This window comes from Cygnus atratus, chromosome 4, assembly GCF_013377495.2.
Source record: "Cygnus atratus isolate AKBS03 ecotype Queensland, Australia chromosome 4, CAtr_DNAZoo_HiC_assembly, whole genome shotgun sequence".
NCBI classification, from domain to species: Eukaryota; Metazoa; Chordata; class Aves; order Anseriformes; family Anatidae; genus Cygnus; species Cygnus atratus.
In genome coordinates, this window is record NC_066365.1 from 60,095,780 (window position 1) to 60,116,667 (window position 20,888).

Sequence of the window (20,888 nt, forward strand, 5' to 3'; positions counted from 1 at the left end):
GAGAACAAATATTATATGAAATTCCTTCAGCTATAACAGTGTTTTAACTACACTTTGTCCTACAATTTGTATGTGTTTTACTTTAAATAGACATAGTGCAATTAGGAAATACGAATTATGCTAAATTGGGAAAAAGTCCTTGAATTAGTCCATGTCTGGTATTTCTGGCATACCCAGACACACACTATCTTGACAGTTTTTTGTTTATCAGTAATAATAATATTAATAATTCATTCATTAAAATAAATATAATTTTAAAATGTTAGAACAGCTAGCAAAATATTTTAATTATTCAATGAAATATGAAAAGTGATTAGAGTAAATATTCTGAGTTGTTTAAAGAATTATTTTCTCTGAGAAAATTAACTGATGCTCTGTTTATGGGTAACTGGCATGAATAAGAAGACACGTATCTGTTGGCTTGAGTAGCTGGTAAGCCAGCTATTAAACCAGTGTAAGAGGATTTAAAACTACAGAGGGGACTTCCTTGTCTGGCAGAAGGAAGGAAATGACACTTTCTTATTTATACTGAGGGTCTTTTTTGTCTTTAGTATGAGATACTATTTATACAACTTGGCAGTCTCAGCTGTATGGTTTCACCTGCACAGATCACCCCCAGAAAAACAAAACAAAACAAAAAGCACAAACAAACAAAAACACTATTTCTTTGCGCCTGTGTGGTTGCCACAACCAATGAGGAAGCCTCCAACACGTGTTCATTCTCTGCTACTACCCCTTTTGCTGCAGCCTACCTCTGCTCATCTCTCCCTTTCAAGTAAGCAGGTATACAGTCTTTGTTTGCTGTCACTGTCCATGGCAATGACTTGGAAAGCAAACAGCCTTTTCTGCTTTCGTATAGAAAAGCTTTTTCTACAATAATAGATAGTACTTAAACAGTTTTGTATGTAGGTTAGCAGCAAGTGCTGGAGTTCTGTGTTCCCTGGAGTATAAGTGTTGTCAGATGTCAGAAAAACACCTTTTATTTTTATTTATTTATTTATTTATTTTCCCCTTGGTAGTTAACAGTATTTCCCTAAAGAACTTTTTGGAAGAAAGGCATCTGAGGTCTGGACTTATTCCATCATATCATAGACCTGACCAGACCCTAAAATGATAGCTGTAAAAATAGAATAAAAACAATTCTCATCCTTTGTGAGGAATTTGAGATGTCATCCTGCCTATCACCCCCAGTCCTTTGACCATCTGGGTTTTATAGTAGGGAAATAGCAAAACTCAAGAGAAACACAGGGGATGGGGGAAAAATATAATTGCCTGATCAAAAGAACCAAAGTAGGTATCTCTTCTATAGTCAGTGCAATTATCTCATACACATGTTGATTTCCTAAAATCTTCCTCAAAGCTCCCATTTGATGTGGAAGTGTTGAATGATAAATCAATACAAAGGAAATTAGATGTCATTCATCTAATTTCAAAAAGAGGAGCCAAAATACTGACAATACTGCACTTCAGAAGACTCTGGTTCAAAGAAGCTGTTTCAGAGAAATGATGCTCTATAATAGATTAGAAAGACAGGGTTTCTTTTAATCCATAGGAGAAGTAACCCCTTGAAATGTTACTAACCCTTAATGGACAATACTTTGCTTATAGTTCAATCTCCATGAATTCGTTTCTCTCTCTTAGAGGTATCTGACTGTGGCACAAAAACTGCTGCTCCCCTCACCCCACTTTATTTTTTTCTGTTACCGCTTCTTCTAGAAGTAATTAGAAGGAAAAAAAAAAAGCCATAAATATGATTGTCTGAGATATTTTAAATCTGTATTAAAAAGAAAAGAAAAAGGTCTTCTGAACTATCTAATTATTCCCAGGTTAATTTTCACAGCCTTAATTTCCAGTGGTTTATTCAGCCACATTTCAAATATTTCAAGAGAGGTTTTCTCTGAAATTACTTTTTTTTTTTTTTTGAGGCTGCTTCATAGGCTAGTGCATAACAACGCTTTTAAGTATATCTTTTGAGATATTTTTCAGACTGCATTTGCTTTTCCTTTAATGAAATCAAGCCTTTCTTTCCCCCAAAACCTCATTTTGTTTGTACCATCTGCTTTGAAGTCCTTCTAAAATCATTTCATTTATGTTAGATGCTGATGTTTTTCTTCCTGCTCTTGGTGTTTCTCCTATGGTGCCCAATAATGTGATCTGAACTCCAGTAATGCCTCCCAGCCCATTTGTCACAAAGATCACTTCTTCTATGTTTGGCCTGTTTACTGAAAAAAAAATAGTATCAAAATTGAACCCTGTATTCTAAGAATACTTTCAGGACATAAAGTTAATCACACAAGCAGTCATTTAAAAATAAATAGACAATGAAATTTATTCCTGGTAAATATGTAAATAATGAAATAGATTTATATTTATTATAGATAAATTAGTTACAAAATTGCTTTTTTGTTTGCTTAAATGACAATAAATTAGAAACTTATTTTTTCACAGCACAGAATTTTAGGGGTGGTTAAAACTAACTTAGCCCAATTGGCATTAGGTAAACAGATCTTTAAAGCTAAAGGTATTCCAAAGTAAAATCAGTACAGTACCGATGTATAGAATATGAATAACACATATTGAATTATATAAGCATATTAAATAAAACACATGGAAGAATTACATTTGTTAAGTGAAAAATATCAGGCCAGATTCCACAGCCTGAGAGAGAAGAGGCTGTTACCTCTCCATGTCTCCAGATCCAACCAACAGCAAGGCTGAAGAAGTACATGCCCATAGAGCACATGCAGACACCACAAATATACATATATACATGGCTGGCCACACAGATCATGAGCAGACACCCAGAGCAGCCACACAAACACAGGCAGTACCAACAGCTTCATCCTGCTCCCCGCTCTGTCTGAGCAGGGAGCTCAGCTCATATATATAGGCACATATTTATGTATGCTGCAGCAGCTGGGCTCAGGCACTGCCATTGTGCTCCTTGTGCTCCTTTGTGGGTGTGCTTTTACAAACATAAGCTAACAAATTCAGCATACAGCCAGGAGCAAGATGCTTACAAAATATAAACAATTTTGTTAAGTATAAACAAGTTTAGTCTAGCTTGCATTTGTGTGTCCTACTCTGCTTGAAGTACATTCAATTTCCTGCAGACACGACTAAATCATTTTATGTCATATCAGCTGGATGTTAGCTAAATTTCAAATAAGCAAGGAATAGTAAAATTGTAAAAATCCAGTTCCTGCAGTAGCCCTAGAGAAATAAGCAGAAATAAGTGGACATTGAATTCTCTTCTTCCTGTGTCAGCAGGCTATGGGATTGCTTAGACTAACTTAATATATAAGCTTCTCCTAACTAACATCTACATGCATGTGTAGCTTCACTGCCATTATTTGCAATTAAACACCTAACATAACACCTAGTCAAAATAAAAACCTATTTTCATTGGTAGCATGCATTCTTATTTAGACATTAAAGAAAACTATTCAAAGATGATAAGAGTAACTATTTTTTCTATATTGCATTTGCTTGCCAAATTAATATCAACCCTCTTTCATGGCCTACAACCATTGCAGCTACTGAGAGAGCACTGGGTTTTCCTGTTTGCCACAGGAATTGGCCATAACAATGTAACATTCTGCTCTTGCTTGCATTCCCTCAGACTGGCAATCCTGAATGCACCTGTTCTGTGGGTTTGTTGGTTTGTTTTGTTGTTATTTGGGGTTTGTTTGTTTTGTTTCCTTTTCCAGAAAAGGGTTCTCTCTCTGCATACTTTTCCTAGGTTATATTACAGAAACAGCACATGGCAAGTTTTGAAACAAAGTAGGAATACAGAATATTACACAAGATATTCTTTAATGCTTTTCACAGAATGTGTTTGCTCTTAAAAGGGAAATGGGATTTTGGTAGTTTGACCAAAAACTTGCATTTGATACCTTCTCTTTTTGATTTTGCACTGTTATGTCTGAAAAATGGGGTAATGTTTGGTGATAACACACTTAAAGTCTATGAAGGAGCTGATGAAAGGGAAGAGAACATAAGCTGGAGATTGTGAGAAGTGGGGATTCCGATGGGACTTGATAGACCTTCCACGAATCAGAGAATATGTGAAAGAGAGCTTGGCGCATCCTATTGCAAGGGTAAAGAGAAAAGAGGAACTGAGAGACAGCAAGCCAGGAAAAACTCTCCCTGTAGATTGGAGGGCGATGAATGCAGAAACTAACAGGGACAGGTTCCATCATTCGACAGGGCTGAGTTGAATGGACAGCTGCATCTGGGGGAAAAAACAAAAAACAAATCAAAACAACTGTGGTCACTGTGTGCACCCTGTTTTGGAGGTAAACTGTGATATTACAATAATCAGCAGGCACTCAAAGGAGTCTTTTGAAATAAGCTGTAGTGTTTTGCAGCTGTAGGCAGGAAAATTAAACACCTCAGAAACTTTGACATTGAAATTACCATCTTGATGCCATTGTTGCTCTTTCGCTTTTATGTTGCTTCCAGTTTTTGTTTTTATTCTGACACTTTAACTTCGTGCAGTAGAAGTTTACCACCCCTGCTCAGCCAATTATCCCATCTAAACATGAGATATATGCATTTCTAATGATCCAGCAGCTTAATCATTACAGCACTTAGAATCCCATTAGTCATTTCAACAAACTCAAAAAACATTTTTTTTAAAATGTGACACTGCTTGCTTGAGATAACTTTTTCTATTTTTCTTTGCTCCTTCCACCCTCACCCTTCTGCTTTGTAACCGCTCGCCCTTCTGGCTGTTGGGTATTCGGCTTTACTTTTCACATGGTCCCATTGCTACAGAGCTGTTACCTAAATAGCAGCAGTCGGGAGCGAGACCACTATTAACTGACGTGAGTTGGCAAAATACATAGAGGCTATTGAGGGTCAGAGATTCAGATTAAGGTTTTGAAAGAGGCAGTTGGTAAGATTTATAAGGCTCATTCTTTTTGGATCTGGCCTCATATCTGTGCTACAAATACCTGTTTGGCTCAACTGCCGAAGCATAATACCTGATACACACAGCCATTCTAGCAAAAGTCTTTAATGTGGATGTAGTGTTAATAGCAATGTGTGTCAGGATGTGAAGAGGCCGTTCCACAGTGAGATTTATCTGTTTTTTTTTTCCTCTTAGTTCCAAGGCATAGTGAGACTATGTTAGATGTCTTTCACCAAAGTCCCTATCATTTCGATCCCTGGAGGCACTGTTTGTAACCTTAGTTCCTTATGTGTGCTACTTTTGGCACACATTTTATTTCACAGGAGGAACACGACAGGAGTAATTTGTGCATTGAGTGTCAGTGGGCTTGTTCCAAATAATTTATATAGTACTAAATTTTCTAGTCAATGAATTTGCAGATCATTTGAGTTCTTTTGTGGTTAAATTTTCCATAAGCCTAGAAAAAACACTGTAAATTTCAGGTATAAATTTGCTGATATAACATATGAGCATAGCAACACTAAGAAAAAATGTTTCTATTAGATATGACACTGACTAATGGTTTGCTGATAATTTTACTGAGTAATTTTACCACATAGCTGTTGATGTCTTCCCATGGGAAGTCAAGTATACAACAATGGGCATTGGATAAACACCAAATAGATACATTTTTTTTTCTGAATAAAACCAGGTGTTTAATCCAAAAGCAAAATTGTATGTCTAAGTGGGAGAAATTAATTTAGTATTGCAGCTCTTATGAATTGTACAATTATCATATGGCTCAATTTTCTGCAAATATGAAAGACATAAGAAGGCCTATGCTTCAATCACAACAAACATAAAAATACAGCAAATTTAAATGAACTTCAGGGATGCAGCTTTGGAAGCAGAGAGTGCACACAAAAGCTCTGCCAAGGCTGTTCAACAGCACAAATTCTCACTGAAATTAGGGGCTATCTCAAACATCACCACAGTTCAGTGTACAAGAAGCGTGAAAAAGTTTGTCCTAACGTCCAGTTAGGACAACAAAACTCATAAAACTCAGACTGTGGCCACTGTTAAATTGTCTGCCCCTACCAGCTGTTTGGCTGTTTATCTGTTACTGCCTTTCAGGTAAGCTGCTACTAGCTCATAGCTCATCCCTTAGTGTTGACCTAGACTAAGCAAGCCCAGCTCTCTCAACTTCTTCTTATTGGCCACGTGCCCTCCATCCTGATAGCCTTTGTGACCTTCTGCTAAACCCTCTTCAGTTTCTCCACATCCCTGGGAGGGACCCGAGCCTGTGCTCCTTACTGTGCCAAGCAGAGACCCTAGCACCCTCAGCCTGCTGGCTATGGCCCATTGGTTGGTTTGTCTTATTTGGCTCATACTCAACTTGACATCCACTATCACCCCACATCCTTTTTGGCAGGGTTGACATTCAGCCAGTCGCTTCACAGCTTGCACCAGCACAAGGGAGTATTTCTTCCCAGATGTAAAGCACTGCGATTCAGGTTGAACTTCATGAGGTGAATATTTGCCTGGATTTCATTATTAATTTGACCTACATTATGTTATTAAATGAAGGCAATTTTTTAAATTTTCATGATGATTTGATCAATGTCCTACTATATTTGAATGCAAAATTCAGAACTGGCCTGAACTATGAAAAGCCACTGTGGGTCTGGGTTGTGGGGGTTTTGCTAAAATTAGCTTTAAAACATATGCATGTTATTTCAGAATTATATATATGATTTTCCATTATATTATGTGCTCATGGTAAATTTAAATTTTCAGTCAGAATAGGTATACATGCAAAAAAGAGAAAATATTGTTAGTCAGAGATAATTAAATCAATAGACGTGAATGTTTATCTGAAATGAAGCAGAACAAACACTGACAGCAGATAAAGCATGGGATGCAGAAGTTGACATGCAATAACCTATAAATAAAATATACGTAAAATTGCCAAAGCTCCTAATACAGCTTCATCCATCATACATTGTTTATTTTACAGACAAAACTCTGAGCCTTGTGTTTTTTATTTTATTTTATTTTTCCCTTCATTCTTGTTCCTACACTTCTCTGTTTCCCCTTTTTTGTCTTTTTGGGTTTGCCTCTTGTCTAAAAAGGGTGTTGATTAGGTGGTAAAAATGAGTCCACCCATTGCAGTATTCTTATAAATGCTGTTTTTTAAAAGACAGCTTAGACAGCATGAAGTCTGTAAATAATTTACAGGTTTTGGAGTAGTTCATAAGACCATGTACTGGAGGTGTAATTTCCCAGCAGTAAAATTGCAAGCAAGAAAGATCATCAAAAGGCAGAATCATATTTATTATTCTCTGTCTCTTCTTTCTGTCAGTTTATCTTATTTTCTTTTTAAAGGAGAGAGGACTGGACTCAGGAAAAAACAGTTCAAGATGAACTTATGCTCCTTTTTTTTTTTTCTTCTTCTCCAGAAGGAATATATAATGCATCTTTAATGCAATTTTAAAAGACTGTCAAACAGTTATTTTTCTGTAACAGAATAAATTATATACATCTGGAGGAAAAGAAAAGTATAGGAAATTGTTTAAATGTCTCACATTTTTCTTTCAAACTATTTTTGAATTATTTTCCTTTCTTTTATAAGAGTTTAATGAAAGCTTAGAAACATTTTTTAATTACAGTTGGTACGATGGAAGAAGTCAGCAATAACTTGACGTAAAGCCATGGCGCATATTTAACAATTACAAAAGCCATGGCGCATATTTAACAATTACAATATTAAATATCTTCCACAGAACAAGAGAAATACAGAGAACTAGAGAAATACTCTGTCCCGATAAATACGATAAAGCCAGATTTATGAGTCAGGAAAAGAACATTCTTGGACATAAATGATGTTGGCTACATATATATTTAGATTAAAATTACTTGAGAAGAGATCTGTTCACAGTGTTGTAGAATCTCAAAGGAAAGACTCAACATAAAGAAAGAAAAGTTTGAACTATTTCTGATAAGAGTAATTGGCCAACATTGCAGATTTTTAATGAATGTCCTTAAGATACCATTACAACAAATCTCCAGAGATTGAAAAGTTAAGCTGTTACTGCCAATGCTGTGGTAAAGACAGGAGGTAAATACAGAGGGTCAGCCTAGATAAATTCAGGAGGTTGTATTTATCTACTCTACTGCCTCTACTAATATACAATTCTGTGAAAGTATGTTGCCTTTTCAAGTAGTGTTCCTTTCAAACAGTGTGCTGAAATTGCAGTTAAGTGACAGAAAGAAGCACTGCCTTTAAATAAGGTCTGTAAGTAGTTTACTTCTATAAAAACAGTCTGCTGACTTATTTTAAACTAGCCAAGAATAAATCAGGCAAATTTTTCCACAATACCTCTAATTGTCCTCTAGCATGGCAACATTGAAATGCAATCAGGAAATGGGAGTCACTCTGCAGCTTTAGACTAAGGACTGGCACTGCTGGCAGTGTTGGTATTTCCTGGGGCTGTACAACTTACTGTAAAAAAAGAGAGCGCTGTTTGCAAGATAAGCATATTTTGAATATGAGTATTTCCTTTCTCATCCAAGGAAAAGGTAGAAAAATAGCTTTACATGTTAATAATCCATGGACTGAGATAAACATAAATACATGTTTTGTCATTCATTAAGTTTCTCAGAAAAAAAATTATATATATATATATATTGCAGAATCTGAGTTGTACAAATTCAAATGTTCAGGGTTTTGCTTTTTCAGTTCATTCAAAATGTTCCTAGCTTTTTGTCTGAAAAGAAAATACATGCAGAACAGAAAGAAGCTATGACTTCTTTTCCTAAATTTTAAAATATTGCATTGTCCTTTCACATTCCCATTTGTCTCAGAGAGAAGGTTGTGTTACTCTTGCTTGAGCAGGTCTGGTAATGATGTAAAATAAATATCAATGTATGCTTAGAAGAGGAACTTGTGAAATGCCTTTGTTACATTTTCTACATCGAATAAATATATTGTTATATCAATGAGTATCGCAATGCTTCACTGATGTTTTAAAGTAAACATACCGGTCTTCTGCTTTCATTTATACAACTCTAAAAGGCTTCACATCAGAAGACAAGCAGCATGTTAATCCTTGAGGGACCATAGAGATTCTAGAGCACCTGAATACAGGGCTTTTTGGAAGATGGGAAAGCAGAGACACTTTAGAAAACCCTCACACCCAAATACCTAATAGACAGGGAATGCCACCTCAATTAATGGATTGCTCCTTACCTGACAAAGGGTGGACATCTTAGATTCATTTTGCTGTCCCCCTTCCCCAAAAGGCCTTGGTTTGAAAGGCAGTGTGGCCCAGCAGACAGTATAGAGCTAGTCTTACCTGTGCTCTGATTCTGCCTCCATCAGTGACAGCCTCTGTGACCAGGAATAGTTTTGTACTTCTGTCTCCATGACTGCTGTCTGTTTGCCTGTTCTGATCAAACAGAATTGTTTCTTACCATGTGTTTGCACATTCTTAGTTATGGTGAAAATCTGATTTTGGCTGAGAGTAAGTGACATAAATCAAAATAATCCTAGATCTACAGATCTGACATGAGTTTTTCAGGCAGTGCATCATCTCTCAATTAGCAAGATTATGCTATTTGTTTCTTCACATAAGCTGTCAAAGCTATGAATATCTCAGTGTTCCTTACTTGATCCAATAGAAATATCATTTGCTGTCACAGGGGAAGCTGTTATTATACTGGCAAATGATGTTATACTGTTCTTTATCTTCACATGAAGCTACTCCCTTTCCCCAGTGCTCCAGACTAGGAGCACATAAATTGGAGCCATCAGTCTGAATAGCATAGCAATGGACAAAGAAACTGAACTACGAACCTTCACTATTTCACTTTTCTTACTTTCCTTTTTATGTTTCTAGAAATACTTTTGCCTTATAGAGTTTGCCAGGCTTTTTTTCACCCACTGTATTAAGGAAGGAATTAAGGCAAAAAGAAATTAAGTGCATTGCCTAAAGTCATCTATCTGCTCAACCTTGCAAATTTAGGACTAGACTCAGCAGTCTTGCCTTTGATTTTTACTGCATGACTTAGTAACTGAAACTGTATTCCTTCTGTTTTTCCTACCTCTTTACATACGCCATTTTTGTAAAGTACAGTGTTCTAATCTTCTCTTTTCTTCTCTTCTGTTTCATTTTCTCTGAAATTGCCCTACTATGACACATTCTGCTCATTCTTGCTTATATATTTCAGTTTATGAACAAGATGGAAAAAGGCAGAAGGATTTGCAAGGCTTGATTAAGACCTTGTGCGACGGGTCTAACTGCAAATATAGTTTGCATTCCTGCTTGGTTTCCATGCTACATAAGCGCTACTTGCAGCTGCGGAAGCCATCGCCCATGGCCTGTGGAGACACCGACAGCACCATGCACTGCAGCACAGCGGTTGCTGCTCACACCCATCACTCAGTTCTCAGTACTGAAATTGAGAAGAAATGGCACAGAAGTAACTTTTGCCCATTTTTATTGTCCCTTCTCTTTAATAAGACACTTCAAAGTGATGCACATTTAATGCTCTAATATTTGGTTTAAAGTGCAAAATCAGGCTCTTGCAGCATGTTAAACTCTCACGATCATGTACGTGTTCTCTATGGTCTCCTGCACACAGGATTTGCCTGAACCAGATTCAACACTATTTATTTCTTGTGTTTAACTTTTTCCAGGAATGTCCCAGTGGTGTTGTCAATGAAGAAACATTCAAAGAGATTTACTCTCAGTTCTTTCCACAGGGAGGTGAGTACTTGGCAAATGTAATTGGTATGACAATGTACAGAGAGTTATATCTGTTCACTCCTGAATCTGACAAAAGATCCTGTTCAAATTAACAAGATTGTTGATGGCTGGACACATTTAAAAGTATATGTTTCTGAATGAAATGCAATAATATTTACAAGAGGTCAGTATCCTGTTGTGAAGTTACCCACCTGTATTTGTGTATCTTTGAGAACAAAGTTTCTCTGAGTAGGTTATTTCCTTTCAAACTTTCTATGCAGTCTTCCCCATTATCTGTTATTCTACAAAACCTTTCACAGTAGGAATGAAAACTGTAGGAGGCACTAGAGGTGTGTGTCAAATTAAAATCTAATAGCAATGGGAGAACTGCCTTGATTTCTATGGGCTTTCTCTACATAAACAAGCTCTTTTTTGCTACTCTTAATTTCAGTTAAGTAATTTCCAGGGCCTTCAATGACTTCTTTTTCTTGTCTTTTAGTACAATAAAGGTAATACACACACGTATATATATTATATTTTGTCTCAAACCTCAGATTTTCTTTTAGTTTGAATAGTTTTCCTCTTTTCTTTTGCTTACTTTTAGCATTCAGTCCTCCCCCTGCATATTCTCTACAGCTCTTCAGCCCTGGCTCTTCATCTTCTCCCACAACTCTTGAGATTTACATTTTTCCCTGTTACCATTGATAGCTCTTTCTTTTCACTTGTGTGTAAAAAACAACAAAAATTCCCAACCAAACAAAAAACTTAATTGGTAGGAACAAAAACTCTCCCCTTTCCCAATTAGTTTTATTTTAAATAAAAACCTGCAAGGTAAAGAGCAGTATTCAGTGTGGATTACCATCACCGAAATCCTCAGCAACTAGGCACAGTCAATAGGGAAGAAAAAAAGGCTAGATGAGTTCGCCTGCCTACTATTATTTCTTTTAAACCAGGCTAACAATCAGTTTCAGATATTATAATTTTTAGCTACCCTGCCTGGTGAAAATAACTTCTCTGCATGTGATTTACTACTCCTTTACTACTTTTAAAATGATAATAATAAAGAAATATTTATTTCCTATTGTTACACTGAAAACCATTTACACGCAAAGAGAAAGCATGCCTTTTATGTAAGTAGAGTTAAAATTTATTGTTAGAATAACTGAAACCTCAAAAGCCTAGTCTTTACTAATCCAGACCTAATTGTTACAGAACAGAAATAACAATGCAATTAAAATTGTTCTATACGCATTTCTTAGTTTCTATCCCTCTTCCTGGTCCTGTACTCACCTGTCCACTGCTATTCTGGGCCTTTAGGGCAGTGGCATTATTTGGGGAAAGAGAGTTGTCAGCATCTTGAGTCCATCTCCAGCAGGAATACAATGTTTGTGTCAGTGCTTTCTTCTTCCTTGCTCTAGGATTTGCTTGGGGTTATTTCTATGTATTTGCTACCACATTTTTGTGCTTTCTCTTTCTCGGTTTGCAGCTGTACATTACACCCAAATGTATTATATATGGCACCTTATACATGTGATAGATACTATTTCTTTCTTCTCTTTGCTACCCCTAAAACCACTTTGCCCAGTTCCATGTCTGCATTTCCTCATCCAGCTGTCGGGACAGTGCCAACCTGTGCCCCGTCCCTGCTCATCTCACCCATGCCTGCATCCACTGCCTAGGATAACTGCTTGTTGCTGCTACCTACATAAAACTAGAGTTGCACCTCAAAAGTAAAACCAAACAGCCTTAGAAACCTGGCCAAGAAGAGAAATGGCTGTCACAGCTAAACTGGAGAAAAAGCTGCAGGCAAGTCATGAAGAGTCCATGCAATATGAGCCTGACAGGCCTCCACTCTGCAGCAAGCTCTGTACAAAACCTGTGGCTTGTTAGCGGCAGCTGCTATGTTGTCTTCAGGGCTGACATGCGAGCTAAAATTTTTGGAAAAATTTGCTTTTTCTTCTCTCTTCATTTAACTTTGGTAAAATACAGTAAAAAAAAGAGTTCTTTAGAAAATCAGGATCCCATGGACTACTATAAACCCTTAGCTGTCTTTCAGTTTGGAGCCCATGCAGTGACCTTCTTCCCCCTGAAATGAAAGTCGAAACTCCTGTTTACTTCAGAGGTGTTAATACTGTAGTATTTCCTGTCACCTTTACAAAAACTTGGGCGTTAACGAAGTAGGAATTCTTTTTTGAGAAGCTTCTTGAAAAGAAGCCCCATTATACTTTAAGCATGCTAGGAAAGTATCAAACCAGATAATTAATTCATCAGCAGGAGATGTTGTGTACTACTAACTGCATTTTAGCTTCTTCAGTAAAGCCATTTCAGGGATCTCAGTGAGGCCCACTGAGAAGTGACCATTAGAAGCTAACTCCACCCACGAGCTCCACAGTCTCCACACAAAGGCCTACAGCCAAACAGTGCATAAAGACAGCACAAACAAATGTGAAAGCGTTGTGTAGTTTTCCTCAAAATGTCAGGAAAAATGTTCAGAGGAAACAGCAGAAGAGCTGATTCTCCTCACAAGAGTAACAGCACACATCAGTAATCCTAAAGTTTCTGTGGGCCTGTGCTGACCTTTGCCATTTTTTTGAGAGGTCTGGGGACCAAAGTCTATTCTTGGTTCCTCAGATTAGCTAAGCATCGTTAATTGTCTATATTTGCATGTTAAGTACAGGGTGAGATCTCTGTATTTGAGTATTTAGTTAGGCAGCTAGTCTGAATAGTTGCATCTGTGCAGGTATTGCCAATATGCTGTGTACAACCAAGAGCTTTGAATTTCAGTTGCAGTTAATATATTGCTTTTAGGTATGTGTGAATATTAAAAAGAAAAGTTTGAAAACACATCAAAGACAACATATTAACATGTCCTCAAGTTAAAATGTCATACATGTAGATCTGTGCCCCAAATGTCCATATAATACAAAACCAGATACAACACAGTGTATCATTATAACTTCATATAATTTGAGCAAACAGAATAATGTTGAGTAACATTTTAAGCCTTAGGGTGACCAAGCAATCATCAAAAAGTCATTTACCAATGTCATCCAGCAAGTCACTTCATCAAGTGATGTCCAGGACTATCCAGGACTAAGGACAAGGAATCCACAAGAATATCAAGGGAGGTGTCACTGAATTGTGGTAAAATCAATGTATTTCAAAAAGGCAGAAGTAGCTTTGTGAAAAACTTTATGTGCCAGAAAGGCGCTCCAGCAACTTTTTAGGAAATGGGAAAACCACAGTTACACCACTGAATGAATAGGTCCCAGTAGCTCCCCTGCACTCGTGCAACAAGTTGCCTGATATAAAACTTGGGATTTCTTCTTCAGCCATGCAGATCACAGGTAAGAATCCACATAAGGAGCAATTATTGAGCTCTTCCTCCCTCAGTTATGAAGAGAATAGGTTATGTTCACAGTTTGATAAGGCTTACTCTTGAATATATAATGACTACCCTTTTCTTCCTTTTTTTTTTTTTGGTCTGATATTTAAAATGTTTTAACAATGTATTTCAAAGGAATTCTGATTTAATATCTGTTCCTGCTTCAACCTGTCAAAACATCAATTTAACCAACTAGTTATGATATCAGATCCCTGGAAAGAAGACGTATTTAAGAAGTAAAGCTTTTGTCTAATGTGGTTAATGTTCAAGATTTAGGGAATGGCAGGGGCATCCCATTAAGAAGTAGCTGTCATGTAAACATCAGTCTACCTCACTCTGCAGCGGTTTTGAAGGCAAAATTTCAGACCAGAATTGCCTGCACAAACAACCCTGAAAGAGACCTCTGAATTTTTTAGACTTTTTCAGAAGAGGTTAGTAGACATAAAAATTCTGCATAATGAGTTTATTATTATTACTATCCATATACTATCATACAAAAAGAGTATTAAATTGTATCATGTATGGACAAAAAAGAGTAAAATACTTTGTGTTAATGTTGTGATATTTAATGTAAATCTACAGAAAATGATTAGGGATGTTTCAAATTTTGTTGTTGTTGTTGTTGTTCTGTTTTGTTTTGTTTTAAGAAGTACCAAGAGAATGGGAAGGTATTTAAAATTCAATTTACAGTCATTATGCCTCTATAATGTGCTTTTTCTTAGAAGATGGTTTGCATACTGTTGTTGTACAATAGATGTCTCAGTAGAGGATAGAAAATATAAACTGAAGTCAACAAGTTTACCTTTTTCAGTTAAAATAAAATTTGCTTTTTAAAGTTAAAGAGGACTTGTCTACTAGATTATACTTAAGCAATTACACGAATCTCTGGCTACATGGATGGGTGAATGAATGTCTCAGTATTGGGGGAAAATTCTCTGAAAATGTGTTAACAGACACAGGGCTTGATGGCTGCAGAGTTTGTTCTTGTCACAATTACTTTACATCACATGAAATAAACATATTGAAATAAGACCAGAGACTTCATTTACCAACGTCAGGTATGAACCTGTGAAGTGCAAAGTTTTGAGGTTTGGTATATTTGGTTTCTTGGGGTCAAGGTGGTATTTCAGGTGACCCAAAATCATCACTCCCTTTAATTAAAAAAAAAAAAAAGTTTGAGCTGTGATGAATGCAGTTTTTCAGGTTTGATACAAAAAGTAAAAAAAGGTTTAGTGCCAAGAAATCAGAAATAGGCATCTCAGCACTGATGAGGTTTTCCCACAATAAGGGCAGTTTTCTTCTAAGGAAGGAGAAGGAACAGGAAAAAAAATCTACAAATTACTACTGTTCAGGACATGATGGTTTGCTATTATGAAAAGCATTTTCTGCATATAATGGCTGAAAATACAGTGGAGCAGAAACAACTTCCCTTGTAACTGTTCTGGCCTGAGATGGTTCTACAGCCTTGGGAAGGATCACCTTAATATTTAGGGCAGCACTCGGGCTGTGTGCGCCTCCAAGGATTTGCAGTCATGGCTGTGGACAAATTGTTCTTTACCCCAGTTTTTCACCTCTAAAACGGGGCCATGACACTTCTCACTTTACTAAAAGTTTGTGAGGTTAATGTTAATTAACCTAAAATTAATGTAAATATATAAAATGGAAAGAGCAAAACAATGAATATCAAAAGAAAACTGAGTTGATACGCTGTTGAATAGGCTTGAAAAGTAAACAATTAGTGAAGGCATCACTTTCCTAAAGTCATCTTTCAGAGACTTTTTGACCACTTCAGTTACTTACAGCCACTTTTTTTCAAGGTTTTTAAGCACCTACCTCTCATAAGATGCTCATGGGAATCAAGCAGCAACACAGTTTTAAGAATCTGTTTCTCTGGACAGGATTTTATCTCACCTATGGCTGTCAACAGCTATACAGCAGCCAGGCTGGTGATATATACTGCTGAAGTGATATAGCATAAGTCTTGGCACTGGTGCCTGTCCCTGTGCCAGTTTGTTGTGTGGCGCATTGAGCCCCGAAAGCAGCAGCAATTTTCTGACCAGCTCATCTTCAGCTGGGGCAACACGCCTGTCTCCAGAGTAAAAGTGATACGCCAGATGCACAGATGGTAGTGCCTGCTTTCCTCATTTAAAGTGACAAATGAACACATTTTTCTTCTGTAACACAAGAGGGATCCACTATCACAGTCATTTAACTGGTAAAGTAGCGTTCCCATTGACACAGACTGCTTCAGAGTACATTAACATGACTTCTTCACTATTTGTTCAGACATCAGTGATTAGTAGTTTGCATGCAGCAGTGGTAATGAAAATGAATAAAAATACTCTAGTCCAGATTTTCACAATTTCTTTTCCAGTTCAGTTACCCATATACTTGCACTTGTAATTTATCCCTCCTGCCCCACCAAAAAAAATAAGTTTAAGCTGACTGGAAAATTTAGTCTTAGTTGTTATCAAAATATATCTTCCTATAAAAATATTTCATGAAATGAAATGAAATTAAATAAGATGTGCTTACTATGAAATAAGACATGCTTACTATGAAATATTCTTATTGTTTTAAATTGTAGATTCCACAACTTATGCACATTTTCTGTTTAACGCATTTGACACTGATCACAATGGATCTGTAAGTTTTGAGGTAAGTGATGCTGTTACTTCCTTTACGTTTCCTTCAATGTTTTGACATTCTCTGTAATGAAGTGAAATTTGGTCAGTTTTATTATATGGATCACATAAAATTTAGTTTATGTGGCTAAAGTTTCAAGTTTTTCCAACGTGTTAACAAAAGTCATTATTTTACAATTGTGTATCCCAGAATTTTAACTCATACTGTGCTGCTACATTAACTTTTTTATAAATCTGCTAACTTAAAAGGTAACCCAACTTATTCACAAGTTATGTAACAGAATCCTTATCCTCCTGCCTGTCTTCAAGATGAGGACTCTGATCCAAATAACATTACAGCTCAGCCAAAATAGGGTTGCTCATAGACTCTGTTGTTTTCCAGGAGAAGCTTCTACCAAACAAAACAAAACAAAACAAACAAACAAAAAAACACCTCTATAGCAAATATATTTAAAAGCACATGAGTTTAAAATTCATTCTTCCTCCATTTACATGCCAAATCTTCAAACTTCTGCCTTTCCCTGCTGAGGCTGATGTCATTACCGGCAAAGGCTGACATCATCAATACAAAAATCATGACAAAAAAGGCAACTTACTGCAATAGTTAGATGAAAACAGGGTATACTGCAAAGGAGCCATTACTTTAACGTACAGAATTAAGAAATCTCCCAGTTCTTCTGCAAAACAATATTTACTTTGTCATATTGTGCTTTGTTTAGTTTTTCAATTGACAGATGGTATCCTTACAACTTGAGATTGGTTTAGGATTAAATATATCCACTGTAAATTTGTTTAAATGCCCTATACGTGTTTTTATGATTTACTTGACTGAATGATGTTGTGAGATCTGAGGGAAAATCTTTTAAAAGTATTTTCATTCTTTTATTATTGATGTAATATGGAAGGAGAAGTATTGCCAAGCAGATGCACTGTGATCATAAACCTAAACCTCACCTGGGAATATAACCAGAGCATTTTGTGGGAGATTACTTGCATTTATTTAAAAAACATGAACCCCATCTGCCTTCTTCCAGGCAGCTGAAATCAATGGGCCTGGTGGAAGCAAAAAATGGAGCTTTTATTCACATCTTCTGTATGTAGGCTAATTCTACAAGGAATTCTTCTGGTCATATCAGCAACAGCAGAGACAATACTAGAAAACATTTTTAGCATCAATATTTGAGAAGTATTTCTGCTGTTATCATTAGGAATAATGAGAACAAAATAAGCTTTTGTAGCTTTCCTGAACAATTTGTTCACATTTGTATCTCAAAAAGAAAGACTTATGAAATGCAATAGATGTAAAGCCTTTTTTGAGGGATGTGAATATCTCAAAGTGCAGGTCTATGTTCGAAAGAGGCTTTGGAACAAATGAAAGTAGGAAAATAAAGCATTTTTTTTTTATCATTGAGAGAACAGACATTTTCCAACTTGCTTTTGTCCACTATCGACTCAGAGTGACCCAGACTTTGATTTCATTTGCACTAGCTGTAAATCCAGCACAACTCTAGTGCTGTCAAAAGACTCTCTATTTCTGTGTCCTTGTACCATGCAGCAGCTTCGTATTTATAAACTATACAATAACCACTCTAAAAGCATCCTGCTAATGTTAAAAATGTTTAGATTTTTTTTCTAATTGTGTGAAAGTAGCTCTGAATCACGGAAGTAGTAATTTTTTTCCTGATCATTTTTTATCTCAGATGCAACTGCCATATCTTGTCTAAACCAATCCACACTCTAGCTTTCTAATTCTTATTAGGAAGAAAAAAAAAAACAACAGCATAAAGGTGGAAAAAAGGGGGTGTGATTTATAAATAATCATCCATCACAGTGTAGGAGTAAATACAATTTAATATAATGATCTAAGAAGAAAAATGCTCTTTGGCTCTCTTCTGTGTGAAAAGAACAGGAAATTTTGAAATGAACTGGCAGAACTAGAAATATAACTTGTAGGGGTAAGAGTTTGTTGTTGTTGTTGTTGTTGTCTGTTGCAATCTCCTTTTTCTAATGAAGCTGTGGTAGCTGGAATTGCAAAAAAGGAGGACAGAATTTGTTCTTTTTTTCCCTCAAATTTTCAACCATCAACAATGAAGTGTTAGACTTTAGCACAATGTTGTACTTGTAAAACCCATACCTTCATTAGATGAGATTGCTTAGTGAGATTGCTACATATGTGAAATTTTGCACATCCCTAAATCTGTATACTCTCTAGTAAGAGTCAGACAAAGCATTTTGCATAGCATAAGAACAGAATCACAGAATCATCTAGGTTGGAAGAGACCTCCAAGATCACCTAGTCCAACCTCTGACCTAGCATTAACAAGTCCTTCACTAAACCATATCACTAAGCTCTACAGAAACACAAATACCATAAAAAACAAGAATCCATAGGTAACTGAGTGTTTTGAAGATTTCAGGTCATCTGGTTTTAGGCCCTGTGTATCCAAAGGTGAAAATGACACAGGTATTTAGAAGCCTCTCTTCTAATGATTTTAATGGTAAAGTGGTATCCAAACTAGATTTATTTGATGGGTCTAGTACTTCTAGGCATATGTCAGTAACAAGTTTGGGGATAATAAGGTGTTTGAATGGTGACAACACTTTGAAATTTGGAGATGATAAAGAGAAAAAAAAAAAAGAAAATGAAAGCTATTTAACTTCAGATATGTAGTCAAAGGTAAAGCACAATGCATCCACAAACAAATATTCAAATCAATGCCCTTAGTCCGCTGTAAATGCAGATTAATGCTACTCTAAATGTGATCTTTTTGAAAGGAATTTCACTCAGTAATCCAAATTCTCAGTGCCTTAAAGTACAAAAGCTGTGCCAAATGCAACAGATATTCAAAGATTTTGGTCATTTTTAATCAAAAACAAACTTGCATTTGTTTCTAAATGATGATTTGTTTCTAAAATGATTCATTATCTCTTAGCAAAATTGTTGGTGAGTTTCTGATTACTTTATTTCTCAGCTGTACCCTCAGAATTTTGCATTAATTAATGAATTAACAAGCTTGCTAACTCATTTCTATCGGAGAATCAAGAATTAACCTACCTAGTTCTGTCTTCTTTTATGTCCTGAGATCAAACACATCTTTATTATTTAATTAATAAGAACAGTAATGAACAGTCATTGCCTCCAAGACAGTAACAAGGTGTTTACTGATTTTAATGAATGTCTTCAAGTGTGATTCTCTGTGTTAAACATAGAAAAACCTTGTTTATGTCATATATGAAATAAGCTAATGTTTCTCAGGGCACCTGTGATTTCAAAGGCATTTTGATACCAGCTGGTGTAAAGCAGCTACAGAGAAATATAGTTCCTCTTAACAGCAGCTCCTCCATGTCATTGCTAACCTTCATTGTCCTAAGAGCATCAGTGCCCCACCACTGCTGTGACTAACATTCACTGTGTAATTCCCTCCCAAAATCCTAAGGGCTAAATCCCAAAATGGATTTTGGTGCCTACCTGCTTCTTCTGGCCTTGAACAAGACACAAAGGAACATGTGATCAGGTGGAATAATTTCAGGCTTTCCTACGAATCACACTATTCCCAGAGTGCACACTAGTAAGCTTGCTAATTAATTTATTAATGACTGGTTCTCCCCAAAGATTTACTGAGGGATGAAGCAATCAGAAAGTCATCGACAACCGTGCTAAGAGATAATTTATCACTGCTGGGAAAAACGACAAATACAAGTTAATCACAGATCACAACCAGAGGCTCTGCACAGCTCTAGCATGGCACTGGCAGCTGGGCAGATGGTAACAGCAAGCATACAGAGGCTCTAACATGGGTGCAACGATGCTCCGCTTTACAGCCCTTCAGTGAGCCATCCCCCTTTCATGGAGAATAAATTATATACACAAGAGTGTTTGGCATTCGATTGAGGTCTTCACAAATACTTGCAGGCTCAGCAGGAAGCTAAAAAGTTGGAAATAAGGAGCTGTGGAAAGGAATAAGGGCAAGTACCAAAAGCACATAGCTTCTGTGCTTCTGTCACAGAGTGAAGAGAGACCCAACAGAGAGGTGTGCCTGAGTCTGGTCCTTCTCTGGAGTTTCAGACTCTCTGCCCCTAGATCTGATGCACCTCTCCTGTGATTAGGTGCTCAGCTGGGCAGGCCTTCTGTCCCTCTCAGTGGACAGTGTCGGCGTCCTTAGGGGATGTAAGTGTCCAAGCAGTACTATCTATCTTGCTTCAAAAATAAATAGTCT

The 20,888-nt window shown here is 36.6% G+C and overlaps 1 protein-coding gene across 5 annotated transcripts in view; it reads left to right on the top strand.

The window, feature by feature from the left end:
- KCNIP4 (potassium voltage-gated channel interacting protein 4) overlaps positions 1-20,888 on the top strand; it is a 437,812-nt gene that overhangs the window by 406,705 nt on the left and 10,219 nt on the right. For all 5 annotated transcript variants that reach the window (XM_050710490.1, XM_035552483.2, XM_035552493.2 and 2 more), the window contains 2 exons: positions 10,593-10,662; positions 16,614-16,684. In XM_050710490.1, the coding sequence (XP_050566447.1) occupies positions 10,593-10,662; positions 16,614-16,684 (141 nt within the window). The remainder of the gene's footprint in view (positions 1-10,592; positions 10,663-16,613; positions 16,685-20,888) is intronic.